The following is a 24,813-nucleotide window of genomic DNA, read 5'->3' as shown; positions in this document are numbered from 1 at the left end:
ACCCTTTGACAGAAAGTGAAGTTGGAAGGGAGGCAAGAGAGCCTAGGATGCCAATGGATTTGTTACAGGGGCTACTGCCTGTCTCACCCTCTGGGATGAGTCCCCAAATCCTGTCAAGATGTGGGGTAACTTGAAAGACAGGACTGTGTGCCCCTCTAGGAAAGCTTAGGAATCTGAAACCTTCCACCTCCTGCGCAGGAAGGAAGAGTCAAGTGACAAGGCAGTCAGTCCTGTAGGTAGGTGAGGAAGCCTCTAGAGGCTGGGAGAGGGACATGCGTGGGTATGCAAGTTTTCATGAGAGAGTGAGAACAGGAGGATGGGAAAGAGAAGAAGGGATAAGGGAAGGCAAGCCAGAGCTAGCATGCAAACAAAGTAAGGGAGGAGAAGAGGGAAGGGGTCTGGTAAGGACTTCACAGTACCCAAAGGTGCCACTGTCCTCTTCTGGACTAACACCAGGAGAAAATGTGAGAGCATGCACTTTTCAGGGATGCCATCCAGGGCATGAGGAAAACTGAGACCAGAAACTACAGCCTTCTCCCCAATTCCCCCAACAGGTTCACATTATGCAGGAGTCCAGAAGACAGCAGGAGCCTGAGCTGACTGAGAAGATGATGGAAAAACAGAGCTGATTTCCCCGGAACACCCAGAAAAACATTCAGTGAGCAATATGGTTTCAGCATGACATGTCCCCATAGGCTCATGTGGTATGTATTGGTCACCAACTGGCAGTATTTGGGGAGAGGTTATGGAACCTTTGGGAGGTAGGACTTAGCTGAAGGAAGTAGACTGCTGGGAGAGAGTCCTTATATAACCCTAGTCCGCCTTTCCCCTTAGAAAATGGGCCAAAGTCTTTGAAGCTATGAACAAGATTAATTTTTCCTTCTTTGGGCATTTTTGTCATAGTGATGTGGCGGTAACTAATACAGTGGGTAGGGCTAGGCATTCTCCAGATTTTTCTCTTCTCTTCACATAGATCCAGTGACTAGTGACTTTCATAAGTTTAGTGGAGTGTGCTTAGGTCAGATATGGAGAGCTCTGCTAGTTTTCAGGGGCTCTGCTCAGGGAAGGACAAAGGCAAACAGCCTTCTGCTCACCCAGGCAGGCCAGTAAGGCATAGTGGTCTGCCTTCAAGGATTCTGACAGCTGCACAATGTATGACTGACAATAACTGTTCTGGACCGTCCCCTGCAGTTACTTACCTTCCTGGCCAGATGAAAGCTCAGGACAGATTCAAATTTTATTTGGAGAAATACAAGCAATGTGAATCCAGATACTGTGGTGGCTATAAATGTGCCTGATATGATGACATGATTTATTATTAAAGGGTTGGGAGAAGACTCTTTTGTTTGTAAGTGGAAAGGAGGAACACAAACTTATCAAACCCCAACTTTATCCCCATAGAGTTGTCTCCCTTACTAGGCCAATAACAGGAATAGAAAAGGCTCCCAGAAATTGAGTCATCTTCCTTATGGGCAGACCATACACCAGTACAAATGTAGATATTTACATTTCTATTAGAGCTGGGAGGACATCTCTTATATTTTTGGTTGTATGCCTAGCCTTTAATGGCTGAGCCATCTCTCCAGCCCGGGAGGACATTAGTCAGGGGATGGACACTGTGTTAGCATCAGTGTTGGACAGCAATAGGTTTTAACCCACTTCTGCCATCCAAAGTTGTTCAGTTGGTGCCTGGATCCATGGATTTCACAGCTAGAGATTCAAATAACTGAAGATGGAGTATACACAAAAAGAAAACTGAGTTTACACTGAGCACATACAGACTTTTCGTATAATTACTCCCCAAACAATCTAGTTGGCAGATATTCACACAGTGTTTGGGTTATGTCATGCTTGGCATTCTAAATAACCTAGAGATGACATAAGAGCACGTGAACAGGTTACATATGCAAATAAGGCCTATGAAGAACTTGAGTATTGAGGGGTTTTGCTGCTCTTTGATGGGTCTTAAACCTGTCCCCTGTGAACATCAAGGGAAACTTGGACAAGTTTCTTCACTTTTCCAAACCTTTTTTTTTTTTAAACCAAGTACTTGGAATTAGTGATAGCAATATCATAGAAAGGTTGATAGATTAGCAGAGATCATGTCTACACATCACTTACATCAGTATGCAGTCAACAATGCGAACTAATAGGTGGCAGGTGTTATTATTAGTAGTACTGTTAATTCTTGTGTAGAGTCTAGTGGGGAAAGATGTTTCAACCCTAATGCATTTTTAAGAATCCTTATACTCTCATCAGTAGGAAAGTTGTAGGATATTTTCATTCCACTTGGCATAGACCCATTATGGCTGCTAGCAAAATTGGATTGGTCATTAGGTGTCAAATACAATTTCTTTATAGATTCAAGAAGTAAAATATGAGAAAATCCTCCCAAACTGCATTGCAGAAATCCCAAGATGCCAGCAGCAAACTTTCCCTTGATGTAAATCCTACGAGGCTGGCTCTGGCACATTAAAAACACCAGCTCCCAATTATCCCCCCAGCAGAGTTTGGAGCACTTCCTTCCTTCTTTCCTTCCTTCCTTCCTACCTTCCTTCCTTCCTTCCTTCCTTCCTTCCTTCCTTCCTTCCTTCCTCCCTCCCTCCCTCCCTCCCTTCCTCCTCTCCCTCCCTTCCTTTTTTTCAAAGACAAAAAGTAATCATAGGCATCTTGTTGCTTTTCCAATTGATTTTTACTTTATCATAGCATAGGGGTCTCTACAAGACCTTAGGCTAAGCATCATCATCTCCACTGTGTGTTGTTGGCTCTTTTCTCCTTTCACATAGGAATCTCCTGTGCACTTGGCAGAGAAGGAACCCCTGATGACGAATGGGTGCTCTTATTGTGTTCTGGTTTGACTGTTTGCCTTGAGGTTGGGTTATGCCTCAGAACTTTTTCCTATGAAGCACCCCATTTCTGATGGGGTTGTCCTGTTTAGCACAATTGCCAACTCACAATTACAACAAACAGATGCCTGAATGTTCACATGGCTCACCATGGTTTTAGATGTCTTTATTGAACAGAGGTGTAAGGGCTATGGCAACAGCTAACTTGTCACTGATGGAAAGACCTTTCTCGGCCATCTAAAGTTTTCTTTCTGAAACTCAGAGCCCTTAAGGGTTCCTAGAATCAGCCTCCAGCCAATAGCTCCTGAGACTTGTCACCAAAGAAAAACAATGCTTCCTTGGGACCCTGAAGTAATGCATGATGTGCATGTCTTAAAAAGGCTTAACAGAGTGGGAAAACAAGATGTGGTCTCAGAAAGTGGAAAGGGACATAGACAGTAGGCCCAACAACACAGGAGAACTCATTTGATAATAATGAACACTGTCAAATAATTTGATGCACTGGCACCATGCCAAACAGTCTACTGATTATCAACCAACAGGTCTAGGGTGCTTGCTAGGTGCCAGGACTGTGCTAATCACTTAGTAGGAACTAATAGCCCTCTTATCACTACCACCACACGCAGACTCTGAGGCTCAGAACTGGTCCCTGAGATCATTTGGTTGGTGAGCACCATTCCACTTTGGGCTAATGATCCTTATACAAAGACTGGAAATAATGTGTCAATGAGACTGAAGTTGGAGGCAACCAACACAGAACAGATAGGAGTGGCTTTTTCCAGAGGGCAGCTTCCTAGGAGGGGTATGTAAATATGTTAAGGTTGGGATATTTTATAGATCTCAAGGAGGAAATTCCCTTCCTGAATGGGGCAGCTTCCAACTTAATGTGCATGATCAGGACACTGTGATCTTGGAAACTATAATTTGAATGTTGATGTGGGAAAGCATCTTATTTATTTATTTATTTATTTATTTATTTATTGTTTGTTTGTTTTTCTATACAGGATTTCTCTGTGTAGTCCTGGCTGTCCTGGAACTCCCTCTGTAGACAGAGATCCTTCTGCCTCTGCCTCCTGAGTGCTGGGATTAAAACTGTGTGCCTGGCTGGGAAAGCGCTTTATAATGGCAAATATGTAAATCTGACAAAGACTTTCCCTCTCTTTTTAGATCTAGACCCTTGGGAATGTGACTGAAGTGGCCCTGAATTCAGGGTTTCTAAAGTATGTCCACCAACATTTTCTGATGGCAATGACAGATTTATCTTCTAGAGACCTGGGCATTGCTCCAAAGTATATTATATCTTTTAAATTTTGTTAAGAAGACATATGAGAGGCAAACAAAACCATAATGAGACCTACTTCAAACACATTAGGATGCCTATTATCAAGAGAACAGAAAGTAACAAACATTGGTGAGATGTGAAGAAATCAGAAATTCATTGTTGGAGAGAATGAAAAACAGTACAACCATAGTAGGGAACAATGCCAGTAGAAAATAGAATTCCATGTAATCCAGGCCCCCTACTCATGGTGGATAGATACTCAAAAGAATGAAAGCAAGAGATATTTGTGTACCTGTGTGAGTATCAGAATAACATACTCTGGTCCAAAGGCGAAGACAGCTCAAGTCCGTCCACAATGGCAGACAGATACAACGTGGAATGTACATTTGAGTATTATTTGGCTTTAAAATTTAGGAAGGGCCTTCTGATGTATGCTATATGGATTAAACTTGAGGACTATGCTGCGTGAAATATACCAATCATATAAAGACAAATATTGTATATGAAGTACGTAAAGCAGCCAACTTTATAGGCAGGGGAGGGAATACAAGAGGGTCTTCTTTTAATGAGTATAGAGTATCATGTTGGCAAGATGAAGAGTCCTAGAGAGTTGTACAAGATGTGAGTGTGTGACTACCACCAAACAATGTACTTTAAGTTGGTTAACACGGAGGCTCGAGAACTGGCTCAGTAGTTCCATTCCCAGCACTCACTTGGAAAGTCACAAATGTCTATAGCTTAAGTTTCCAGAGGACTGGACACCCTCTTCTGCAAAACAGTAATAAAACTGTATTTGTCTCAGAGGTTCATTGTATAGACTGTGTGAAATTCTCACACAGGTGTATAAATATATTACATAAAGCAATGCCCAGATCAGCAGAGCACATAATAATTAACTCTTATGAACTTAGAGAGGGACTTCCTACTAGGCAGTACATTATTGTTCATATGCATTTGTATTTATTTTTATTAGCAGAAATTTAAAACAACTCCCTCAAGTTCCAAAGCCAGAAAGTGGTCAAGGTGGGATTCATAGTCAAGCCACCTGGCTCACCAGCCTGTGTTCTTAGCCACTGGGATGCACAGGCCCTTCATGCCGAGTTCTTTGATGCCTTTTGACATTTAAATTGGGTTTCATGTCTGCAAGTGGAGAAAACCATCAGTGAGTGGAGAAAACCATCAGTGAGTAGAGAATGGGGTCAACACTTTCAGGAGTGATAGCAAGAAAGGAAGTGCCTCTAAAATGGGCTAAGGTTTCACGTGAGGCTCCTCGGGGACCTGTCCCACAAGAACAAGGTTTGGCTGTGGATCATGAGTGAAGTGTGGGAAGAGACTCCAGCACAGCTGGTCTCGAAATTCCCACATCCTTGCTTTGGGTCCCTTGTTGGACTGTAGCAGGGACAGCAAACGCAAAGCTGGTCAATGGGCATGAGGAGTGACTTACCGGTCGGGGCAGACTGTATTGGTACATTTCTGGGCGGTAGGTGGGCACCCACTGCACTCCAGCCCTGGGCCGTGTCATGGTCCCCGGAGCACTGGTCACCACCTCTGAATATGGCAGGTGCTGAGTAGAGCCATAGGCCTCCGGGTGCCGGCTTTGGCCTGCGTGGCCAGCGGATGCCAGGCTAAAAGCTTCCTCTAGAAGCATGTGCATCTGTTGCCGGACTTCGTCGATGGAGGGCTGCGAGCTCAGTGTGGAGGTCTCTGAGTGGCCTTTCACCTGCCGTGCCCTGCCGTAGCCCCGGGGCTCATGGACTCTGTCCACATTGGTTTCCTCTATGATCTCGGGTTCGGTCTGTGGGATCAAACAAAGTCCAGCAATTTGTTAATGAAGCTCTTTAATGAATCCTAAAATGTTCACCGTGACTGATGAAATAATGAGCCTGTGCTAACTTAGGTCATATCCAGGAATTCCCACAGCAGGAACAGTCGACTACGGGACAGACTGCACTCCAACTGCCATTGTAGTCTTCAGGTGTGCACAGCTATACCAGCCCTGCAGACTTGTTAATTAGCATAATAATGAGTAATGGCTTTCACTGATTAAATTAAAGGCATTCTCAAAAATCTAGATGCCTTTGGGTATAAGAATATGGAACATTCTGTAGTCTACACCCCAAAGGATGGCAAACCACTTTAAATGAGCCTGAGTCCAGCTGTTGGTTAGGGAATTCCTGGTTTCCTGATTCCATTTATCATGGAGCGCATCTTCCCTCTACAGAGATCATCTACAAGTGTAATCTGGCATAAATGAAAAGCCCAGGATGGAACCCAGTACCCTGCTTTCATGAGCATGCCAGGAGAATCTGATGACTTCTTAAGTTTGAGATCTATTGATCTAAAACATTCTCTTTCCCCTGCACCCACCATTGAGGGAGTAGGAGCAGAACTGAGGGGGATAGGGATAGACAACTGAACCTTGTTCACTTCCAGAGAAGTCTACACGGACTGTCAGTTTAGGTTGCCTGTTGAAGGTATGTGTAGAAAACTGTATATTCTGTTGTGTGGGATGCCTGTGAGGGCTCATTCTTCACCAGTTCTATGGGAAGCATATAAGGACTTGTAAGGAGTACTGTTTTTTCCTCCCGCCATCTAGTTTTGTCCCGCTGCTGTGCCAGCCCCAAATAATACACAGAGACTCTGTATTTGATATTATGCTGTTGGCCAGTTACTTGTTTCTTATAGGCTAGCTCTGTCTTAAGTATTAACCCATTTCTATGTATTTCCACGTGGTCTTACCAGCGAGAGGCAGCTGGCGGTTCTATTCTCTCCAGACTCTCCATCTTTCCTCTCCTTCCTCTTTCCTCTTTCCTCCTAGTACTGCCTATCTAGCTTTCCTATTGGCCAACAGTGCTTTATTTATTAACCAGTATGAGAAACATATACAGAATGACATCTCCCATCATCTCCTCTTTTCTGTCTAAAATAAAAAGAAGGGTTTCAACCTTAACATAGCAAAATATAGCACATAACAGTTATCAAATAAGAATCACAGTTAACACTATTTAGTCCATTAACATTTAGCAAGATTTGAAGAAAATATTCCATCATCTATCCTATCTTTGTGTGTCTAAAAAGTCTTTGTAATTTATCTTTAATACTAAGGAAAACTATAACTATAATTATCTGTCTTCAACTCCTTCAAAGACAGACCATAGAATGATAGTCTATAAACCCTAGAAATGACAGAGACAACTCATTTCCTGGTCACCCAAAGTTCTTTTGTAATCTTCCATCTTCAGCCCATAGGCCATAGTGTGTCTGGCAGACTCTTCAGCAAAGCAGGAAACTTTAAACTGTCTTCTTGTATTGGCAGTTTGTCAGTCACTTTTCTCTGTGTCCTGTAGACTGTCTGGCAGACTCTTCCATGAAGCAGGAACTCTATAGCAATGTCCATCTTGAATCAGCAGTCACTTTTCTGTGGGTCCTGCATGTCCAGTTTATACATCACAAAGTCAAACAGTCCAGACAAGAGCAGTATCTTGTCCAAATGGCTAGTCTTGCCATATTGGAAGCAAACTCCATAAGGAGTTTCTTCAATGTCCATCTTCCTTTCTGGTGCAGGTGGTATTGCCAAGAGCAATTATGTCTCACTGTCACAAAAACCCTAAACCATTTTAAACGCCACATTCTGTAGGTCTTTGAAAGGTTTGAAGAATGCCTATTCATCTCAAATACATCTCTGTATATCTAGAAAACCTAACTAACTTAACTGTAAGTTTTGACTATTATAGGTAACTATCTATAATCTGTACTAAATTATACATTACATTTCTAAATGAGCTATAAAAATACAATACCTAAATAAGAAGAGAAATATACATATCATAAAATTGACCTTAAATTGTATCAATAGATGAAAATCCATTCCAAAGCAAAGTATTCATTTCTATACCATAATCCCCCTGTTATCTTTAAAAAGAGATTGGTTGTGGTCATTAACCATTTATAACCAACCCCATTTAAATGAAAACAAACATTTTAAAACAATATTTGGGAATTTGGACTGGTTAATAAATAAAGCACTGTTGGCCAATAGGAAAGCTAGATAGGCAGGGCTAGGAGGAAAAAGGAAAGAGGAAGGAGGAAGGAGAGGAAAAATGGAGAGTCTGGAGAGAACAGAACCGCCAGCCCCTCTCGCTGGTAATACCATGTGGAAATACATAGAAATGGGTTAATACTTAAGACAGAGCTAACCAATAAGAAAATAGTAACTGGCCAACAAGTACTCACCCTATACACCGGCCACATCGGCCACGTGCAAATTTCCGAATGCAATAAACAGGGGACAAAGGATGGCTCAGGTGACATAGTTCACTGCTCACAGTAGCTATGGTAAGAGCCAGATCTATGGTGCACCAAGAAGCTAGCAACTGGGGTGTTAAAGATGTCTCAGCCGGGAAAGTTGGTTTATTTCCACGTCTTCATTTGTAACAGGGTGCTGTATTACCTCAGAGGGCTGTTCAAGCATTCAGTGAATGTCTTGGTGAGGATTTAGGACGGGGCACAGGATATGGATACGCTAGTTATCCTCAGCAGCACTCTCAGCTCCATTATTGCTGTTATTCATACAATCATCATGAATTTGTATTACTATGTATGAGGCACCTGGCTGCTAAAATGGACACCACAGGAAGGGATCAGTAGGAATTCATTCACACAGGCAAGCCCTGCTCTGCTCTCAAAGATCACAGAAGTCAGAGCTGTGATATATTCATGTTGTGCTGAATAGTTGTATGTCAACTCTACATAAGCTAAAGTCATCTGAGAGGAGGGAACCTCAGTAAAGGAAATGGCTGTAGATCAGGCTGTAGGCAAGTCCATAGGGCATTTTCTTAATTAGTGATTGATGGTGGGTGGTGTCATCCCTTGGCTGGTGGTCCTGATTTCTTTAAGAAAGCAGGCTGAGCGAGCCATGGAAAGAGAGCCAGTAAGCACCACCCCTCCATGGCCTCTGTATCAGCTCCTACCTCCAGGTTCCTGCCTGTATGAGTTCCTGTCCTGACTTCCTTCAATCATGGCCTATGATATGGAAGTGTAAGCCACATAAACCCTTTCCTCCCCAACTTGCTTTTGGTCATGGTGTTTCATTACAGCAATATTAACCCTAACTATGGAGGTGTTTTAAAAGCACATTCACTTTTCTTTAGTATGGAATTAGTACATACACATTAGTGAAGAAACTGAAAATACAGACAGCACAAAAAAGACATTAGACCTTTTTTCCGCTCTCTAAAAGGGACTAGAAAGTTAAGACTTGTATATAGTTCAAGATAAAAATTAAGGCTCTCCATGTATCTTCAAGACTTGGTTTATTAGAAAACAACTATAGCAATCAATTTGAAGTATCATAGGATAGTACTTAAAATCATCCCTTAGTACAAGGACACGTCATGTCACTGAGACTCTTGTAGAGAAAGGCTTGTGATCACTGTCTGGGAAGTGGGTTTTCTGAAGGCCAGCAAATCTGACAGTTAAGATTCTGCCTGGGATTTCTTCTAGATAATGAGTACAACTTCTAGAAGGAAGTTTCTCTATAATGCAGAGAACATTTAAAATTTACTTCAAGCTCCATTGTAAAGGAGAAGAAGTTAAATGATTTGCTCCAAGTCCCCTGGAGTGGGCATGTTGCCTTGGGCATATCCCTCTGTGCCGTATTGCCTCATCAATGATGAGGCCACACATGGCCTTCCCTCCTACATCTTCCATCTCCCTAATACATAATGGATGTTTAATGCCAGATTACTCCCAGGTGAGAGACTAATGGGGCCGAGGTGAGCTGAGCTAGATTTTGCCACCTTTCAATGGTATGCATCTGAAGTCAGAGACTGAATATATTCTTGTGTGAACTTATAGTTGAGGATAAGGCAGGGCAAGAGTGCACTTCTTAGTGACATACCTTATTTGCCTGACCTCCTTAAGATCCCTGAGGTGGGGCTGTGAAATGCAGGAGGGGGCAGGGCACCTCTGTGAGTTGGGTTAGTGAGGGGTCAGCATTCATTACCTTTGCTGGGGGAACATTTACTCCAGGTTCCTGCTTCTGCCTGCCACCCTGTTGCCCCAGCAGAAACAAATGCTCGATTCTGACAACAGGCTTTTCGCCTTGCACAGGGACTTCCTTTAATCTAAGTGTCTAGTGTCATGGTCCATGACCTTCAAAGACTCCTGTTCTGCCCCAACTCTCAGTCTTTCCTTATCCACAGATGGAAACAAGGCTTGCTCATACCCACTCCGGCTTATTCTGGATACACTTTATTTGTTTAATGAATGTTTTGCTGCCCCCCCACCCCCACCCCGACACTGGAGGCTCTGAACCCACTGGACTTCTGTTTCTCTAGAGGCCACCATAAGGCACTTGACATTCAATAACACTTCAGACTTGACCTGACTTTAGAAATTTCATCCAATTCCCCATGGGGTGTGTCTGAAGTTAAGATGGAAGGTCTACTTTATTGCATTCCCTCCAATGCTAATAAACACATGGGCAAGCTGCATGGACTCCCTGGGACTCAGGATGTTCTCTGTAGCTCAACTGAACCACTGTCTGTCTTTTACCATCTGTCCTGGCTGGTCTCAAGTCCACTTGACACGTGCTAGAGTCGTCTGAAAGGAGGGAACCTCAATTGAGAAAATGCTTCCATAAGATCCCACTGTCAGGCATTTTCTTAGTTGGTGCTTGATGTGGAAGCGCACAGCCCACTGTGGGTGGTACCATCCCTGGGCTGGTAATCATGGGTTCTATGAGAAAACAGACTGAGCAAGCTCTGAGCAAGCCAGCAAGCAGCACCAGTCCACGACCTCTGCATCATCTCCTGCCTTCTGGATCCTGCCTTGTTTGAGTCCCTGTCCTGACTTTCTTCAATGATGAATAGTGCCTCAGAAGTGTAAGTCAAATGAACTCTTTCCTTCCCAAGTTTCTTTGATCATGATGTTTCATCATAGCAAAGAAACCTTAACTAAGACACCATCTCTTCAACTCCAACAACCCTAGGAAGTGCCACATCCCTTCTAAGACAAGTCCCTGGAATCATCTGATGTCCATGCAGGAAGTTAAACACCTTCCATGCCCTTTTCTTGTACCATGGGTCATAGGTCCTGATGGGACAATTACTGCTTTCAGCCCTTAGTTGTTTTTTTAGGCTTCATTAAGAATACAGCAATTAATAAAACTGCAACCTGGCCCTGATGGAGTATCCTACAGGAGAGATAAAAAAACAACAGTAATAATATCAACTCAGTGATGAGTAGCTTATATGCCAGGCACTGTTCTCCGAACTTTGTATATATTGACTCTCCTTACTCTTACAATAACCTATTTGTAATATTAATGAATATTATTATTTATTATACAGATGAGCAAATTGAGGCATTGAAAAGCCAAACAGAAAGCTCTTATCCATTGTACATATACAAACGGATCTCTTAATCACCCGTAGATGTGTGCTCTGACCAAAGCCAGAAGAGACTTCTGAGACAAGAACAGAGATAAAGTAATTACTAAGATTATTTCTGAGACCATAGGACAAAAGCATCAGTATATAAATAAAAGTGCTTAGAAGTAAACCTGGCAATAAGCTGTCAATGAATACCAACTCCTTAGTTGATGGGCCAGTCTTCTGGGGTTCCATCTATACCTAACAAGTTATGACAACCATAGCCCTCACTTCAGGACTGCACATCTAAAGTCATTGACTTGCTGTTAAGTGAAAGAAAGAAATCCTTGGAATGCGTATTCATATATGCTGGTCCTGTGAGGAGTCTAACACATGTGTTACCTTGCTTAGCCTCACAGGCACATATAACAGATGTGACCATTTTCAGATGAGGGAGACCATGAGCACTGGCTTACCTGGTGTGGTAGTTTGAAAGTAATTGGCTCTCGTTGGCTCATAGAAAATGATACTATTAGGAGGTGTGGCTTTGTTGGAGAGGGTATGGAATTGTTGAAGGAAGTGTGTCACTGTGGGGGTGGGCTTTGAGGTTTCCTATGCTCAGGATACTGCCCAGTGTCTCAGTCAGCTTCCTGTTGCCTGCACGATGTAGGACTCTCAGCTACTCCTCCAATACCACGTCTGCCTGCATGCTGCCATGTTCCCCGCCATGATGATAACGGGTTGAACCTCTGAAACTGTAAGCCAGCCCCCCTCAATGAAATGTTTTCCTTATAAGAGTTGGCATGGTCATAGTGTCTTTCATACCAACAGAAATCCTAAGACACCCGGTCCTTACCCCTTCCCTTTACTTATATTCACGTATGAACATGCCTCCCTTTACTTTTGGGTGATGGCTGGCTTGAGTACAGTGTCTATAAAGAGAATGTATTTTTTTTAAGCACATTTAACTTGAAAGTTTGCATCTTTGTTCCTCAACTTCATATTGAAAAAATCCTGGGAAGCTATTTTTATAAGTTAATCAAGATATACTTCAACAGAAATCCTAAAAAGAAAAAAAAAGCAAGGAATGACTGATGATGATGATGATGATGACAATAATAATAATGATAATAATAAATAGGACACAGAGGTGAGCTGAACAAAGAAAATTAAAACCCACTGTAATCAGACTGCTAGAATAACTGCAGCTAACATTGAGACCTTCATGCATGTTCTCCCAGCTGTTCCTATGCATATGAAAGAGCACAGAACATGAATACTGGAGTACTTTCAACCTCTATCCCCAGCCCCAGCCCCAATACATATGCCGTATTGGTCATGACAGCTGCATCCCTTCTAGAGAGGGCCCAAACTTTGACATCAAATTCTCTGACTTTTCTGACAGAGAATAGGAAGTGGCGGCAGCAACCAGAGAGAGAAGGGGTGTGGAATTGTAGGGTTTCTGTTTGTTTATTTTAAGACAGAGTTTTTCTGTGTAATAGCCCTAACTGTCCTGGAACTCACTCTGTAGACCAGGCTGGCCTCGAACTCACTGAGATCTGCCTGCCTCTGTTTCCCAAGTGCTGGGATTAAAGGTGTGTGCCACCACTGCCTGGCTGGATTGTAGGATTTTAAAGTAGGATTTTTTTTTCTAAAGAAGAACAAAAGTGGCCATGGTATATGAAGGAGAGAAATTAGGGGAGGGATTTAAAAAGGACCACAGTCTTCGTCAGGGTTTTATTGCTATGATAAAACATCATGACCAGTCAGGAGGTGGTGGTACACACCTTTAATCCCAGCACTTGGGAGGCAGAGGCAGGCATTTGTCTGTGAGTTTGAGGCCAGCCTGGTCTACAAGAGCTAGTTCCAGGACAGCCTCCAAAGCTATAGAGAAACCTTGTCTCGGAAAACAAAACAAAACAAAAAAGCCCAAAACCAACCACCAAAAAAAAAAAAAAAACCACAAAACAAAACAAACATCATGACCAAAATCAAACTATGGCAGAAAGGTTTACACTTTACAATTACAATCTGCCCTCAAACCAACTCAGGTTGGGTCCTCAAGGCAGGAACCTGGAGGCAGGAACAGAAGCAGAGGAGAAATGATGCTTACTGGCTTGTTCTCCATGGACTGCTCAGTCTGCTTTCTTAGATAACTCAGGACCACCTGCCCAGGGCTGGCACCCTCCATGATGAACTGGTCCCCCCTACACCTATCACTAATTAAGAAAATGATGATAGGCTTTCCTATAGGCCAATTTCATAGATTCTCTCAGTCGAGATCTCTTTTCCCAGATGACAATTTGTGTCAACTTGACATAAACTAACCAACATAACCACTGAGTATGATATCACATAGATGAAAAATATGAACATAGGATTAGAGATATTTACAAATTATTATTAAGTGGAATTACTAACATAGAGAATATGCATATATTTAAGGTTTGGGGTAGTTATGGAATTTCATATGGTATACACAGCCCACTGAAGAAATTGAAATCATTCTTTTTCCTTTGGACACCGGGGACCCTGGTCTCGTACTTACGTTACACCCACATAGGACAAGCACCCACAATTCTTATATTGTTTTCTTTCTCTAAATTTTAAAAATATATTTATTTACTTTATTATCTTGTGTGCATGAATATTTTGCTTACATGTATGAGTGTGTGCTGTGTTTATGCCTGGCACCTACAGAGATCAGGAGTTGGACCCCCTGGGACTGGAGTTACAGACAATTGTGAGCTACCATGTGGATAGCTCTGGGAATTGAACTTGGGTCCCCTGGAAGAACAAAACCTACTCCTTACCACTGAGCCAACTCTCCAGCCTTCCAGGTTGCTTTCCAAAGAGAAAGCCAGTCATATACATCAAGGTTGCTGCATAGTGGCTAAGAATCCATTTGACCTCAGTTTCTTTTGAAACCCCATGGGAACAAACTTGAGGGACATTGTAGCTCTGTTTGAAACCCCACAGAGTTTCCGAAAACTATTCCACAAACTTAGTCCTACTATTCGGCCTTGGGGAACATTTGTAATCTGAAGTCTTCAAAAATAAATTAATAACTAGTTTTGAAAAAAAACACACTAATGATAAGGGAAGTTATTGACCAGCAGACAATAATAGGGTCTATATTCCGGTATGTAAATAACTTCTACAACTGAATGAGACTTCTAATTCAAAAATGATACAATATGCTTGAAAAGGTATCTCAACAAAGGACATTATCAAAATGTCCAATAAACACATATGTCATTAGTAGCTGGGAAAATTATGTCACTTCAAATTCAGTAGAATGAACTGAAAAAAAATCTAATAATAGCAAATGCCAATGAGGTAGAGAAGTACGATTGAATAATCATTGCTGATGAGAGGAAAAAGGTTTCCATGCCTTATAAGTCTGACTGTAGTTTATGAACGCGTCAGACATACATACCCACCCTACCAACCAGAAATTCTACTCTGAGATATATGAGAACATATGTTCACATTGTAGTTAAATTCTTAGCATAATTTTCATACTAGCTCTGAAGTGCAAACAACCCAAATATCCCACAATAGAAGGATGAATAAGAAAACAACATTGGATTTATATGACAGAACAGTAATAGAAAAGAACAAGACACACAGAATGAAACAGGAGAAGTCAGACACATAGTGTGTACTGACCAACTCATTTATTTGAACCAGAAAGAAGCAGGGCTATGGTGGTAGGTATCAGAAAGGTGGTTGCCCCTGGAAGGGTGATGCTTGATTGAAAGGAGAGTGAGGGCACTATTTGGGGTGGGTGTGTATGACAGAAAAAGATTCTGTATTTTGACTGGGCTGGTGGTTGCAGAACCACAGATCTGAATTCTTTACTATATATCCATTTCACCATGACAAACAGGGACAGGATGGTTGGTCTCAAGGAGCTGGTCAAGGAAGGCCTGCCTAAGGAGGTAATATTTCTGAAGACCCGAAGGCAAAGGGGCTGGCTATGAACTTATCACTGGGAGGCTTAATTAAAAAATCCCAGAGTAGTAAAGAACATAGAGTATGCTTAACAGAGAAAAAACCATTGCAGAATGAATTGTGACCCCCAAACTCATACCCTGCAGTGGTATTCCCCAGGACCTTGGGATGTGATACTGTTTGGGGAGTCCTTTAGAGTGGTGATTAAGTTAAAATAAAGCCATTTGCACGGACCCTAAACCAACACTGCAGATGTCTTTCTAAGGGGGACATTTGAACATAGACATCTACAGAGGGATGTAGGCAGCATGCCACTTAGCAGGACTTCCATGTGCACACTAACCCTGCCCATACCTTGACCTAAGACTTCTGGCCCCCAGGACCCTGAGGACATGAGCTTCTATTGCTGACACCACCTTGTGCTCTAGCAAACTAAGACATGACCTTGTGGCTGAAGTTCTAACTGCCAGGATTGGTTTATCCCACAAGGTCCCAAAGATCACGGTAAGAAGGTTGGACTGCTTTCAAAGGACAATCATAAACATCTAGAGACTTCTAATCAGGAGCGATGTGTGGCTGGAATTTATGGGAAGTTACTGAGGAGGTTCTTGCAGTATTTTAGGCAAGAAGAGATGACAGGAGTTTGAGGAGGGTGGTCATGTGTGTAACCTCAAGACTTATTTTGGGAAAGGACCAACAGGACTTGAAGGATTAGGAGTGGGAGGAAAGGAAAGGAGGGAATTTGGCCGAGCCCATTCCTAAGAGGAATCATGCTATTTGTACATTTGATGTTCCCTGAGCTTCCCAAGTCCGTGTCTTCCCCTGGGTCTTTCCATTTCCTGTTCCACTGCTGGGAACTTCCTTCCACAGAGCTGATGTGTGTGGCTCTCTGATTTGAGGTTTTCTCAGAAATGACTTTCCCAGAGACCTTACCCTTAGCTAAGATATTAGGATTAGTCCCTGTTGTTCCCTGTCATTAGCTACCTCCTCACTCTGCTTCTTGGCTTTCTAGTGTCCCTTTGGCATCTCCCTGCCCATCTTGTGCTTTTAATTCTATTCTCCTACTGGACTGCAAGGTCCTGGAGGGCAGGGACTCGCCATGCTTTCTGTTGAGTCCCCAAATGGTACATAGTGAGATTTTAAATAAATACTCATCGAATGAAAGAACACAAAATAGTTTTAAAATCCCAAAGGACATATGTTTAAGGGTCTTCAGCAGGAAAGGTATTTTCATGGTTCTGAAACAGTCATATTTTAAATGGACTGAAGGGTTTTTAAGAGCATGCATTCTAGAATCCCAGTTACAGGGGATTCTAGAGCAGAGGAATGTCTTACAGGCCTCTACTTGCCCTCACCCAACACTGAATTTTAGAGTACAACAGTTTGAAAAGTCCCCTCCAAAATTTGCCACAAGACTCTGCTTTTCTACATGGCGCTAATCACAGTTCCACTGTGCCAGGAGAACAGTCTCCACAAGTTCTACATCTGCCTAGCAAGGACACAAGCATGATAAATGGATCTGGCTCCTTGTCTGTTTTTCTCTCCACTAACCATGGTCCTGGGGCCCACACAGAACAGTGCAGCTCACCTCCCCCCATTTGATGTGTGTTCTGGATCCCATAGGTCCAGAGCTGCCGGACTCATTGACAACACTGATATATTTAGAAAACTACCTCTGGAAAACCAACTCCAGGGGCTCTGCCTTTGCAGAATGCTGGCGCAGGAGTAGACGGGCCTTTGCAACCACTTCCTTCTCAGCCCATGTCTTGAACAGGTCTCTACAAATAAAGCAAGACTGGCTCTCATCAGCCCAGGCTGGGGTTCAAAGATTTGGGGACTTCTTGCCTGCAAAATTTCACATTTCATTCCAGTGACCCACCACAATCATACAGGCTCCGGGTGAGAAGAAGACAGCGTGGTTTCTGTGTTCCGGGTGAGCTGAAGACATAGGGTGAGGTCTCTTCATTGACTTTTAATCTTCCAAGGAGTGAGAGCTGGCACCACATAGACAGGACGGCAAAAGACAGAAGGCATCCCAAGTCTCCATTGTGACCCCTGCTCCTAAGCAAACCTGAGTATGCAGTGGGAGCCTGAGGGGGCATGCTCCAGTATTTCTGTCCCCTAGCATGCTGTCCTTCATGTACAGTAGGAGTTCAGTACTGAGCAGGTTAAAATATCCCACACCTCTACACTGGGAAACTGTGACCTTAGGGGTCACCTTTAGAGGTGTGGCCATGTGCTGGAGTGACAGGAAAAAGTCACCAAACCCATCTCCAGTCCCATCACACTTGGAGAGGCTCCCTAGTATTAGTCCTTTCTTTGGAGCAGGACACATTTCACAGAAGATGGGAGATGTCTACAGGGTTGGGATGGAAAGGAGGCAGAAGGCAGAGCATCATTCACCCCTGGTGAAGTCTAAAAGCCATGGGTTACCACAGTTACCTGCCTCCTTTCTACATACAGCTCTGCCAGCATTAATCCATTTGTCCTCACACTAATCCTATGCGGTAGGACCGCATGTATTCTCATTTTATACACAGGTGACAAGTGAAGCAACTATCCATAATTTACACAGCTAGGCTGTTGTTCAGCTACAGAATCTGTGAGCACAGCTTCTGCACATGTGTGAACTTTGAGAGTAACTGATAAGCTGCAGTCACTTGGTTAAAACTACTGTTTCAAAAGAGGTCAGTCTGAAAGCCTCGCGGGAAAGTCTGAAAGCCTTGTGGGAAGCTGTTTTATTTTGTACTTTGAGATGAATAACCCTGGCTGAGCAGGTGCTACAGCCCCAGAAGGTCTTCTCCCATGAGTCAGCACTGTCTCATAGCTGATGGACTGTTCCCACATCCACCCTGATATGCTCTTCCTCCTTTTCAGCTTTACAAAAGCCAGGCAGCTGTACAAAACCTCTTTGGCACCACCTCTTTGAAATCTACCCCTGATGCACATACTTCTAACTGAGCTTGAACTTCCCTTTCCCACAGTGAACACTGGAGGTACCACCCTGGTGCCCTGGTACCACTCTAGGCTGGTTGTGTCCTGAGTGGCCACTGAAAGAGGAGAGGCTGACATGGAAGGGAACAATGGAGTGTGTTGGGCTTCCTTAGAGAGGAGCCCTCCTCAAGCAGCTGGCACTGTGACAGCCTTGGCATCTGTCCTCTCTCGTCCCATGCTCTAGTTTGGTTTGTTGCTGTGATAAAACACTGACCTAAAGCACATCGGGGAGGGAAGGGTTTAGCTAATCTTACATTCCTGGATAATAATCCATCACTGAGGGAAGTCAGAGCAGCATTCAAGGCAGGAACCTGGAGGCGGGAACCAAAGCAGAGACTCTGGAAGAGTGCTGTTTATTGGCTTGCTCAGCCTGCTTTCTCATATAGTTCAGGGTCACCTACCTGCCCAGGGGCGGCACCTCTCATGGTGGGCTGGGCCTTCCCACATCTACCATTAATCAAGAAAACCCCCTACAGACTTGCTTACAGGCCAATCTGATGGAGGCAATTCCTCAATTGAGGTTCCCTCTTCCTAGGTGATGCTGGTTTGTGACAAGTTGACAAAATCAAACCAGCATGCTCTGTGTCCCATTCAGGGGCTCTGGGTGGGACAAAGCCTGTGTCAGGTCTATTGGTTAGACCTGGCTTGGGTAAATCAATTAGTGTTGGCTCTTGTCAGCACGATTGACACAGAACTGGGCATTCACTTCATGATGGCATGGTTGGAGTAAAATTATAAACATTTTTCATAACTGGGAAAAGAAATTTTGTTTTTTGCTGTGCTGATTAATGCAAGGTTGTGAGGGCTGGGACTGCTGCAGCCACCTGTTGGAGAGAAGCAAGCCCATGCCTTTATAATGCGGAGGGATGAACCGGCGAATCAATCAAACTATTCCTGGGCTTACCATAACCAATGCATTCCCTATTGCTTTAAAACAATTTGAGTTGCATTGGGGTTTCTGCTGCTTTTAGCCAGAGTATCTGAACGGATAATCAATCACCACTTACTATAAACAGCAGCACACACGAACATGTGTTTACAGCCTCGATAGTGCTCGTGTGATTCAAAGGTATAAATGTGCCCACTTCACCCGTCTCAGCTCAGGAGTTTCCTCTTCTGGTTGACACCCTTGATTGCTCATTTGCTCAATAAATAGAGACACTGCATCTACTGGACGCCAGCTCCTACCCTGAACGCTGAGGTTTCAGGCATGAATAAAACATGATTTCTGCCCTTGAAGAGTCAACTGGTGAAATAATGCAAATAAACCAACAAGCGGAAGATCTGTGGGCTGAGAACTAGGTATTACTGAACAACAACAACAACAAAAAAGGATGGGGATCTAAGCCAGACACATAGACAGGCATTGGTGGGGGGGGAGGTTGGGAAAGATTGTGGGCAAGATGATATTTAAAGTAAGTTTTGAAAGCATTGCCCACGCCAGTGTCTTTACCTGGAGGGGTATGTAGGGCAATGTCTTGAGGTATTTTTGGTTGTCATGACTGTGAGGGGCTACTGGCAGCTCCCAGGTAGAGCCAGGGATGCTGTCCATCATAATGCACATGAGAACTATCCAGCCCCAAGTCTTAACTTCAGATGAAGCAGGCAGGAAGACAAGCTCTCCACAGAGTGATAAGCACATAATACAGGGAGCAAGGAAATCACATGACACAACACGCTTAGGGAAGGGCATTTGGGTTGCAGCTGATGGGTTGGATGATGGAGTGAAAACATGAACTAGCAGAACATGTCTGGTTCAGTCACAGTAAGTCTTGAGCTGCTGGGAGCTTAGGTTTGGGATCCAGACTCAAAGCTCTAGGAGTTACAAGAAGATCTGCAGCTAGAGTGCGTGGTCTTGCAGAGGCCGCTCAGTCCGTGGTTATGGGCAATGGTGACTAGACTGGGCAGTGGCTGTGTACATCCAGGGAATATCAGACCTCCTGGAGGACTTTCTCTTCCTTTACCCAAGTTCATTGTCACAGAAAACCTATACCTTTCTGCACCACTGATCTCAGCCTGTGACAGGCCCCAGAATTGATTCAGCAAGCCCTCTGTCTTAGGGTTTTCATTCCTATGAAGAGACTCCATGACCACACAACTCTTGGATGGCTCACTTATAGTTTCAGAGGTTTAACCCATTATCATCATGATGTGGAGGGGAGCATGGTGCCCTGCAGGCAGATGTGGTGCTGGAGAGAGTGCTACATGTTGCGGGCAACAGGAAGTTGACTGACACACTGAGGAAAGCTTGAGCAAAGCAAACCTCAAAGCCCGCCCCCACAGTAACACACTTTTACCGAGAAGGCCACACCTTCTAATAGTGTCACTCCCTTTGGGGGCCACTTTCTTTCAAACCACCATGCCGCACCCCTTCGTGGGGCATGACCAAAGAAGGTCAGTGGAATCTCACATATGGGTCTTAGATGCTCATGCCAGTAGAGAAGGTAAAATCATGCAGAGTTAAGCTTTTGAAAAATCTCTTAAACAACCCATGCAGGTCTGCATACACGGCCTTGTGCACAGTCTCATAGAAGTAGGGAAAAAAAGAATTTACATATACAAGATGAACAGAATATGCATAAAAGTATTTTTTTTTTGCAATAGCTTAACTTTTTATTTTTCTTTGAGGGCAATGTTGTTGAATTTGAATCAGTTAAATGCACACAGACTGTAATGGTTTTTACTATACTCAGAAGGTATGATGGATGCAGGTTATGGCAGCACAAGCCTTCAATCTCAGCACTTGGGTTATAGAAGCATGTAGATCTCTGTGAGCAGGAGCATAGCTTGGCCATCATAGTGAGTTTCAGGGTAGCCAGGGCTACATCATTAGTCCTTACTCCTATCTCCTCCACGAAAGTGTGATGGTCAATGGAAGGGACAGTGAATCTCCAGGAGTGTTCAAAGGCTTAAGGACCCACAGATAGGCCAAAGTGCACATAGACATAGAATAAACTAGAGGACTAAGACCAATTCTCAGGACAAGAGGGCTGAGGTGCTGGGCACAACTCCAGCTGCCATCCTCAGAGGCTAGACAGGAGCCTTACCCAAAGATACCTAATGACTGGTCTATAAAGCCAAGCTGCGTCTCTCAAACTCAAAGAGCCCCGCAGGGCCATTTATGCTCCAGGAAAAGCCATCTGAGACTAAACAGTATTTACGCCATGGTCTGCCTTCTGACTCTCCCCATCTGTCTTGCTTTCTTCCCTTTGACAACAGGTATTTATACAAAGAGAATGCTGTATTCAGAGACCCTAAGGCCACAGGTCTGAGAGCCTGAGAGAAGCTACACTGCCTAGGTTGGAACCCAGGATAAGAACAGGCAGATCTGGAGCACAGGGGATCTGATGAAATGAGCAGGTAGATAACACCTGAGTGGTCCTAGCAGAGGGCAGGTTTGTCATTTGTCAGGGGAAGTGGTCTTCATAGAAGAGAAGCCGTGAGCTTGCACAGTCATGGTTCTGAGTAAAGTTTCCAGGCTGCTCCAATATCCCTCCTGCTCCCTCACAATCCTGTCAATCTTCCACCCCCTCCCCCTGCACCTTCCATTTTGGTAAGGTCAGGATCTTCCCAGACAGCCACTAGCTTAATGAGATCAGGACTTCACCTATAGCTCCTTTACCACAAGTACCTCAACCTCTGCCTTGTGTTCTCCCAGAGAGTCTGAGTTCCTATTACCAGATATTTCCTTTGGACTGGAAGCCCTTGTAAAAATAAAATGTCCAGCAAATGACCTAAAGGTAATATATCACATTAAGATCACTACAGTGAAAATCAGTTGGCAGAAGTGGGAGAAAGAAGCTAAATGCTGGGATAGGGGACTATGTAGGAAAGTTCCAGAAGGAATAGGGGTCAACACAAGAGAAGCTAGTTAAAGGAGCATATGCAGGTTGCTTCTAGAATAAAGGACAAAATCACTCACAGGAAAGGGCAAAGTCCCAAATCTAGCTCTTTGCTTCCCAGTGAAGTCAAAAGCTGACCGGACCCTCAACAGAAATGTTTCCAACACTGCAGGGCAAGCCTGTGACCTGCCTTGATCTTTATTAAAGCCAAAAGATGCTGGGAGAGAAAGAGAAAGTTGGGGCTAGATGGTTTGCATTCGCAACAGTATTACCTAGAAGACCCCAGAGTTGCTGTGGCCTGTGGCATACAGTCAGGGCAACTTTCCAGATCATATTTTATTCCCTTCTATGTGGAATTCATCAACTGTTCCAATTCCTTGGCCTCCTTCTAGGAACCACTTCTCATCTGTAATCAAGGGGGCCGGTAGCCCTGTCAGCACGTGGCCACTCGTATAAATACCCATTACACACAAAAGAATATATCCAGGTTTCATCAGCAGCTGGGGACCGCACTCTGGGCTAGGGATCATCCCCCACATCTATATCATATTTAATTTTCATTGTCAACTTGAGTGGATTTAACATAATCATGAAAATATAACCCTGAGTGTGTTTATGAGGGAGTTTCCAGAGAAGTTTAACTGGGCAGGGAAGACCTACCCTGAACATAGGTGGCACTGTCCCCTGGGTATGTGCCCAGCTGCCACACCCTCCCACCCCTCCCGCTACCACTAAATGGACTTTTTTCTTCCTTATGTTGCTTTTGTCAGGGCAATGAGAAAAGTAACCAATATGGAAAACTGCTAACTAAAGTGGACACATTGTTGTGATAAACCTAGCCATGTGGTCTTCAGGGGCCTAGAGCTGTTTTGCATGAGGAATGCTGAAGAGTTTAGAAGTCTGACTAGAAAAGCCTTTGAATGCTGTAAGCAGAACTCAATGGGCCAGTCTGGTGGGAAAGTGGGGGAATCAAACACCCAGAAAAACATGAAATGGAGGTCGTGGCTCATAAAGGTTCAAAGAGGAACAAGGAATCCCCTGGGAACTGGGCTAAGGACCACTCATGGCCATTCTGGTAAAGAATCTGGCTGAATTCTTCCCACATTTGGAAAACATGAGTGAGGCTGGCTTCAGAAGTGATGGACGGAACTGATGGGTGGAGGCATCTTAAGACAGGGTGTGTCATGGCTACTGCACACTGATTTGATGCAGTTCTGCAGTGAGAGCAAACAGATGGGGCAACAAGATACAAAAAATGTGAATTTGAAGGTGCAGATAAGTGGCTGTGAAAATAGTTTGTTAAAGGGGTCAGCCTTGTTGAATAAGAACTTAGTGCTCTGAACTAAGGCAGTGGGAAAGGTGTCCTGGGGGCAGGGTTCCCATTCATAGAAGGTGCCAACTACTCAAGGTGTTAATTTATTTGAAAGGAGAGAGGCTCTGCTATGACTGCTGCAGAAGTTCCCGGCTGAATACATTTGCCTAGGAAAGTGTTTTCTCAGTTTCAGTCACCAAGGCTAATAGTGACCACTATAGCTGTGATCCAAAGGGCCAGACTACATCTTGAGATGTCCATCAGCAGTATCCACATGGTACTGGTTTTGCAGGCATGAGAGATATGTAAGAGTAAGGGGGTCACAGAGGCTTACACCAAGATTCCTTCCAGAGAGCCACCATGAATGCCTGCATGCATGCGTCTGTGTGTGTGTGTGTGTGTGTGTGTGTGTGTGTGTGTGTGTGAGCATCCTTCAAGAAGGTTCTGAGGCTACTGCAATGAAGTGTGAAGTGTAGAAGCACATTCCAGGTGTTGGAGTTGACAGCACCATGGGATATCAGGCAAGGAAAGCTGTAGGCAGAGCTGAGTCAGTCCAAGAGGTGAAGTGTGTTCTGCAAGTGGAGGAGCATAAGGGCAGGACTACTAAAGTTCCCTGGAGATCAGACACAGAGCTGCAGGATTTGGTGCTCTCTGCCAGCCTTCAGTTTTGCCTTGGTCTAATCTGTCTTTGCTATGCCCCCATTCCTCCCCTTTGGGATGAAAATGTTTACTTTGTATATCAGAACTATGCTACTTACTTTTTAAATCATTTATTTTTATTTTATGTACAGTGGTGTATTGCCTGTATATATGTGTGAGAGTGTCAGATTCCCTGTAACTAGAGTTCATAGACAGTTGTGAGCTGTCATGTGGGTGTTGGGAATTGAACCTGGGTCCTCTGGAAGAGCAGCCTGTGCTTTTAACCACTAAGCCATCTCTCCAGCCCCAACTACTTATTTTTTATAGGTGCTCAGAGTTACAAGGTTGCCTTGAATCTCGAAGAGACTTTGGGCTTTTGAACACTGTTTAGACAGTTAAATACCACAGGACTATTTAGGTTGGCCTAAATGCATTTTATGTTATGGGATAAACATGAGCTTGTAGGGACTAAAGGGTGAGTGTCAAATAAACAAAAGCTGGGGTTGTCAACTTGTCTGATTTAGGATAACTATGAAAACTCAGCCCTTGGTATGTCTGTGAGGGTTTC

General features: G+C 43.8%; 1 protein-coding gene across 1 annotated transcript in view; it reads right to left on the bottom strand.

Moving 5' to 3' along the window:
• The window catches only part of Kiaa1549l (KIAA1549 like), a 112,092-nt gene that overhangs the window by 14,236 nt on the left and 73,043 nt on the right, over nucleotides 1–24,813 (bottom strand). The window contains exon 17 of the mRNA XM_051183806.1: nucleotides 5,573–5,923. Within this exon, the coding sequence (XP_051039763.1) occupies nucleotides 5,573–5,923 (351 nt within the window). The remainder of the gene's footprint in view (nucleotides 1–5,572; nucleotides 5,924–24,813) is intronic.

This window comes from Phodopus roborovskii, unplaced genomic scaffold (genome assembly GCF_943737965.1).
Source record: "Phodopus roborovskii unplaced genomic scaffold, PHOROB, whole genome shotgun sequence".
In the NCBI taxonomy this organism is placed as follows: domain Eukaryota; kingdom Metazoa; phylum Chordata; class Mammalia; order Rodentia; family Cricetidae; genus Phodopus; species Phodopus roborovskii.
Note: the sequence above shows the minus strand (reverse complement) of the source record. Positions and strands in the feature narration are given on the sequence as shown.